Source organism: Nansenia antarctica (genome assembly GCF_963989245.1).
Source record: "Nansenia antarctica genome assembly, chromosome: 9".
NCBI lineage: Eukaryota > Metazoa > Chordata > Actinopteri > Argentiniformes > Microstomatidae > Nansenia > Nansenia antarctica.
In genome coordinates, this window is record NC_137679.1 from 2,665,482 (window position 1) to 2,672,709 (window position 7,228).

At 42.9% G+C, this 7,228-nt stretch overlaps 1 protein-coding gene across 1 annotated transcript in view; it reads left to right on the top strand.

Annotated features, from left to right (window-relative positions):
- Positions 1 to 2,348: 2,348 nt before the first annotated feature.
- Positions 2,349 to 7,228, top strand: part of LOC308165754 (nucleobindin-2-like) — a 15,709-nt gene continuing 10,829 nt past the window's right edge. Inside the window, exons 1-3 of the mRNA XM_080539906.1 lie at positions 2,349 to 2,360; positions 6,128 to 6,271; positions 7,064 to 7,171. Of these exons, the coding sequence (XP_080396032.1) occupies positions 6,128 to 6,271; positions 7,064 to 7,171 (252 nt within the window). The 5' untranslated portion in view covers positions 2,349 to 2,360. The remainder of the gene's footprint in view (positions 2,361 to 6,127; positions 6,272 to 7,063; positions 7,172 to 7,228) is intronic.

The following is a 7,228-nucleotide window of genomic DNA, read 5'->3' on the forward strand; positions in this document are numbered from 1 at the left end:
AACAATCATAATAATCACAAACATAATAACCCTAGTAACAATCCTATAGGTTTGGTGTTTTTTTCCAATAGAACCGTATACGATTCTGACAACCATAATAGGATTTGGTGCCACTTCCCTCTGACTCCCATTGCAATATTAATATTTTTCATATTAATCAGATTATTAATCATATTGGATATTATGTTTATCACCTCTATCAGAATCTTATTGGGAGGGTTTTCCTATTGGAAATCAAAAGTCATCATACTGGGACCTGGGTTCTATAGGTTTTGAAGTCTTGAAGGATTGTGTTACTCCAATCAGAATCTTAGTAGAACAGTTTTTCGTAATTGAGAAAATGGGCTCTGTGCACTAGTGTAGCCTAGTTGTGAACGTCCGGTTTCCCCAAAGGCCAGCATAATGATCAGTTTCCGGCTTTACTTGTCTCTATCACCACAGACGACAAGATGAGTGCTGTGCTTCAGGTACGGAAAACATAGGAATATATTATAGCAAATAATAATTTCTTTATTTATTCTAATAACATAGTTTTGAAACCAAGTTTCGTAGTAGTTGAAACCAACCTCCGGGGAATGTATTAGTGTGTCTCAGAGCTGCCAATGTTTTTTTGTTCAGTTTAGGAGGTACGGCAGCTTGACACTCAGCATCAGATCGCGGAGTTTTTGATTGACGGGTTGTAACTTGCGCTAAATCGACGGCGCAGGTGTGGCTCCCTCTAGCGGTTGTGGACCTAAACAACCGTATAGTGTTAATGCCAGCGGCCGGCCCTGTCGCTGACCATGTGGCACGTGCATCCCTTCATGGCATCATCTAATGCCTACTCCCAGCATGATAATGCACCAGGTCACAGAGCAAAAGTCGTCTCAAACTGCTTTCTTGAACATGACAGTGAGTTCAGTGTTCTTCAGTGGCCTTCCCAGTTAAGTCACCGGATCTGAATCTAACAGAACACCTTTGGGATGTGGTAGAACGGGAGATTCACAGCTTGAAAGTGCACCTGAAAAACCTGCAGGGATTGTGTGATGCAATCATGTCATCATGGACCAGTTTCTAGCATTTTGTGGAATTAATGGCACAAAGAATTTGGGCTGTTTTGAGAGCAAAGGGAGGCCCTACCCAGTATTAGTGTAGTGTTCCCAATAAAGTGTTCAATGAGTGTACATTACAATGACACAATTGACCAATGGAGTAACGCAAGCTATGTTTTGGGTTCTGATGGGCTAAGGCATTGACGTCATTAATACATTGACGTGTATTCATTTGTATTACGACACAAGTCATGTCATCACAGCAAGGGCATGAACTGATAAACACGAGAATTGATTGAATTCATTGTGGATGTGTTGTTGTACCGGTTAGTACGATGAAAATGAAAATTCAAACAGACTTTTTTCTTTTTCAATTTTGGCATTTGACATTATGCGTAGTCAATCATGAAAATGATAATGCTATATCCTTTTCATTGTGTCACAAACAATATAATACAATACATTTGGGGAAAGGTATCGCAAATACGTGATTGATTAATATGTTTCCAGTTTAAATATGTTGAAGATGTCATTATGACAGGTATATTATGTTTCCAATAGGTTTAATCCTCTTTGCTTGTATGGAAGCATATAGCTGACCCAATTCAAATGCTAATGCAATATGAGATTGTTTCCTAGACATGTTTCCTAGAACATGTAAATGCAATTGCGTATCACATTATTGCATTACAATTTGAATATTGACTCAAATAACGCAGGCAAAAGTGGCAAATGAATATGCTATTTTGGGATTGCATAGTCATTTGCACATTAGAATGAACTTTTGAATTTTGTCAGCTACAAAGCAGCGCATGACTTTGAAAATTAAATGTCAAATGGCTTTGCATTATAATTGTAATATTGACAGTGAATGTGCACATCAGGTACATGAAAATGCAAATGCAAATCATTAGAATTGCATTTGAATTTGAATATTGTCTGAAAGAATGCATGCAAAAGTGGAACATGCAATTGTAATCTCATTGCATTAGCATTTGAATTCAGTCAGCTATATGCTTCCATATGCTTGTGCCTACTCCACCCTCGAGGCTTCGGTTGCACACAGGTTTGCAAACGCCACGTACATTTTGCCTCAAAGCACCTTGACCAGGAACATTAAATTGACACGAGTTGATTGACACGTTTGCTGTTCAATTGACTGCCAACGCGACAATTCCACAGAGCGGAGAGTACATTTCTAACCAATAAGAATGCTTTAGGGAGGGCCGTTGTCATGGTAAATACCCAGGCTAGGTTGAGCTCTCTTGAGGCTGACATTATTCCATGACAGCTCGCAGCACCAGTGTGTTCGAGCAGTCTGCAGCAGCGGTAAGCGTTTTTATTTTTTTAAACATTGTTGCATTGTTATTATATCTTTTTTTTTACCACCAAGTAACTACAACATTGATTTTCCCCCAAACGCAAATCTATCTCTCTTCATTAATGATATTAATGCCAACAAACTAGGCTAGTAATAGGCTACTATTGACATGGATAAGCCCACACCAGAATTCTGTTTGTCACCAATACAGTGTGACACCTGCGCATTACTCACCCCGACCCGTAGCCCATCAACTCTCACAAGTTCTGCCGACCTAAACATCACATCGTGACGTTAGAATTAATTACATTATATCTCAAAAGTGAGTACACCCTTTAGATTTTTGCAAATATTCTGTCATATCCTTTCAGGGGATAACACTATCTTAATTAACCTTTGATATAACTTAAAGTAGTCAGTGTGCTGCTTGAATAACAGTATAGATGTATTGTCCATTGAAAATTACTCAGTACACAGCTGTTAATGTCTAAACAGCTGGCAACAAAAGTGAGTACACCCCATAGTGAACATGTCTAAATTGTGCCCAAAGTGTCAATATTTTGTGTGACCACCATTGTTATCTAGCACTGCTTTAACCCTCCTGGGCATGGAATTCACCAGAGCTGCACAGGTTGCTTCTGGAATCTTCTTCCACTCCTCCATGACGACATCACGGAGCCCACGGATGTTGGACACCTTGCACTCCTCCACCTTCCTCTTGAGGATGCCCCACATGTGCTCAATTGGGTTTAGGTCTGGAGACATACTTGGCCAGTCCATCACCTTAACCTTCAGCTTCTTCAGCAAGGCCGTTGTCATCTTGGAGGTGTGTTTAGGGTCATTATCATGTTGGAAAACTGCCCTAAAAAACGGCCCAGTTTCCGAAGAGAGGGGATCATGCTCTGCTGCAGGATGTCACAGTATATATTGGAATTCATGTGTCCCTCAATGAAATGCAGCTCCCCAGTGCCGGCAGCACTCATGCAGCCCCAGACCATGATGCTGCCACCACCATGCTTGACTGTAGGCAAAACACATTTGTCTTGGTACTCCTCACCAGGGTGCCGCCACACACGCCGGACACCATCTGACCCAAACAGGTTTATTTTGGTCTCATCAGACCACAGGACATGGTTCCAGTAACTCATGTTCTTGGATTCATTGTCTTCAGCAAACTGTTTGCGGGCTTTCTTATGCATCGGTTTCAGAAGAGGCTTCTGTCTGGGGCGACGGCCATACAAACCGATTTGATGCAGTGTGCGGCATATGGTCTGGGCACTGACAGGCTGACATCCCACTTCTGCAACCTCTGCAGCAATGAGTATAAGTCGCATCAGTCAAAAAATGCGACATTAAGAGGAAAAAAACATATAAGTCGCACTGGACTATAAGTCGCATTTATTTAGAAATATATTTCACAAAATCCAAGACCAAGAACAGACATTTAATCTGGAAAGGCAAGTTTATTCAACTACACAATAGCACACAGAACAACAGGCTGAATAGGCTAAATTAACATAACAAGCCACATTAACAGTTATTCAGCTACACAATAGCATAAAGAACATATCTGGGAGGCTGAATAGGCTAAATGAACATAACAAGCCAGCGAGTCCAACAAGCAAGTTACCAGTAAGCAAGTTCTCCAAGCTACCGTTTGCTTAGCTTCAACAAGCTAATGTTTTAGATAACTTCTTCAGGGCTTTAGGAGCAGCATATAGTTGTCACAAGCCCAGAGCGGCCCAGAGCGCCCTCTGTCGGCTGTAGACGGTAATGTTTACTCGTTGGTTCATGTCAGTCAGTATGAAATTATATATATATATATTAGTGTTGTTCCGATACCATTTTTTGATCCCGATACCGATACCTGGCCGTGCAGTACTTGCCGATACTGAGTACCGATCCGATACCACGGCGTTTGAAAAAACAAAACAAAAAAACATGTTTTTTGAGCCGCATACTCACCTCGATGTAAAATTATTGCTAACACTTAGTCTGGCACTGCTCAAAACCTGAAGATGTTCCAGTTAAGCAGCATACTCTCAATTGCTTCTGCAATTGCTTCACCAGTGTGGGACCCCTTGAACTCGTTTGCATGCAGCACAACGCTTTCCCGGTTGTATGATTCGGAGTCCACCCAGTGAGCAGTTAAACTAAGCAGGGACAGTGGGGAGACGTCGCTGGTCCAAATATAATAATAATAATTATCTGTAGTGAAGCTGATGGCCTTCACCTTTCCTAGCTTATCTGAAACATGCTCAGTCACCTTCTTATTGAGGGCAGGGACGGCCGTCTCCGTGATGTATTTGCGACCTGGTATTTTGTATTTAGGTACAGCGTGAGCCATAAAAAGGCGGAATCCCACATTGTCAACAAAGTAGAGGGGCAGGTCACAGAGCACAATCATTTCAGACATTTTCTCAGTCATCTTTCTTGCCATTTCACTCGTCGCGTCCCACTGGTCCTTTTTATGGAATGAGCTACTCAGCGTTTGTTGTTTTGGTCCATCCGTTCTCTTGCTCGCTGTCGCAGCTGCAGTAGATGACAGAAACTCTTCGTGCTCTTTAATATGTTTTGCCTTTAAATGCTTAATTAAGTTGCTAGTATTGAAACTGGCAGCTTTAGTGCCACCCCTCGACACATTGAGATCGCAAATTGTGCATTTAGCCGTTGTACACACCGGACTATCCACCTTGAAATATCTCCATGCGTGTTTGTTTTTCCGCGATAGTGAAAAGCTGCCACGCCATTGGTTGAGAGCAGCTGCTCTGGGCCAATAGCGTTCCAGCAGAGGAGCATGCTTGGGCATGTCTGGGCATGTCTGTGTTAGGAAGGCTGTGTCACGCTACTAGCAGACAAGCTGAGAAAAACGCAACGTGCTGCGTTTGAACAAGAGTTTGGTATCGGGTGTTATTATTTGTTAGTACTCGCCGATACCGATACCAGCATTTTTGTGCGTATCGGTGGCCATGCCGATACTAGTATCGGTATCGGAACAACACTAATATATATATTGATATATAAGTCGCACCTGACTATAAGTCGCAGGACTAGCCAAACTATGAAAAAAAGCGCGACTTATATATAAAAAAAAATCCACCGCAAAATACCTACCGTATTTCACTGATTCTGTAGGATTCCTGGGATAATAGTAGTCCACCGTGAATGATATTTTTTTATCTTGACTTATCTTGCCTATTGAATGGTAAACGGACTGCACTTTACTTACACCGCCTTTATCCAAAGCGCTTTACAACGGCCTCTCATTCACCCATTCACACACACATTCACACACCAATGGCGGCAAGCTGCCATGCAAGGCGCCGGCCCGCTCACTGGGAGCAATTTGGGGTTCAGTTAGTGTCTTGCCCAAGGACACTTTGACATGTAGCCAGCCGGGGCTCGAACCGCCGATCTGCCAACCTTGCGATCATTAGACACAGCCTCTACCTCCTGAGACACAGCCTCTCTGCTTATTGTCAGGAACCAAAGCCTGAGAATTTCACTCCCTTACATGTGTGTAATGTGACGTAACAATGCAACTCGCGGTAAACAGCGGCGTAGGTGTGGCCCCCTCTAGTGGTTGTGGCCCTGAACTACCGCATAGAGTGTTCATGCCAGTGGCCGGGCCTGCATACATATATAAATACAGCCTAGACCAGCCGCCATCTTGTGTCGGGTACTCCATACTAACCCTGCAGTATCCTGTCTCTTGGAAACACTGTTGATTTAGCCATTACCTGACCCTTAATCATGTTTTGTTCTGTGTACACAGATGTGGTGGAGTAAAGCCTTCTGCCACGGCAGCGTGCTGGTGTTGAGCCTGTGGCTCTGTGTCCAGGCTGTGCCCATCGCTGTGGACAAGACTAAAGTAGTGGAACCCCCCCCTCAGGAGGAGCTGGAGCCGCCACAGAACGCGGTGAGTGGAGAGTGTTGTGACGCATCAGCAAAGACGTGGCGTACTCAGTACTCAAGTTGTAAAAGAAAACCAGGGGGGATGGTGGATTTTATCATATGGGGACAATGTTAGCATCCCCACAGCGTCAGTGACTTCAGTGTCAGTGACTTGGTATAAAAATGTCATTGCATGTGTGCGTGCCCCCTCCCTCGCCCACAATATTTTACTCAATATGCGCAAAACTAAGTGTTGAAATAGAAGTAATACCACGTTCATTGATAGAATGACATAAGTCAAGAATTTATATTTTTTATATTATACTTTTTATTATAATGTACCAGTCATATTCTGGAATGTGTCTGAATATTAAAGTTCCATAACTATAGGCAAAGTAAAGTAGCAGTTTGTAAATAAATAGTAGCATTTATTTTCTCCTTACGCACAAAACACGTACCGAAACCGAAAAACGAGGGTCATACCGAACCGCGGGCCAAATGAACCGTTGCACCCCTAGTAGGCAGCCTGAAGGTGTAGCTACTGTGAGGTTTAATGGTACATTAATGGTACTGTGACCTTTAATGGCACATGTATTAAGTAGCCCATTCATTAAGCCAATATTCTGTGATGATATTCATTCGAAGAGGACCACTTAACCGACCTCTAACGCAGGCAATGTAAGGAAGTCTTGGCCACACAAATTAAATTCAAATGTCCCCTTTCCTCTCTGTCCCTTGTCCCCTTTCCTCTCTGTCCCTTGTCCCGCCAACGCACATGTGGTCACGTGGTTTTGGACTTTGGGTTTTTGTGCCACAGGACACCGGACTGCACTATGACCGCTACCTCAGGGAAGTCATTGATTTTCTGGAGAAAGACCAGCATTTCAGAGAAAAGCTGCACAACACAGACATGGAAGACATAAAGGTAGGTACAGAAGTACCCCCAGCGACAGTAACACCAGCTTTGTGATTGTGTGTAGTT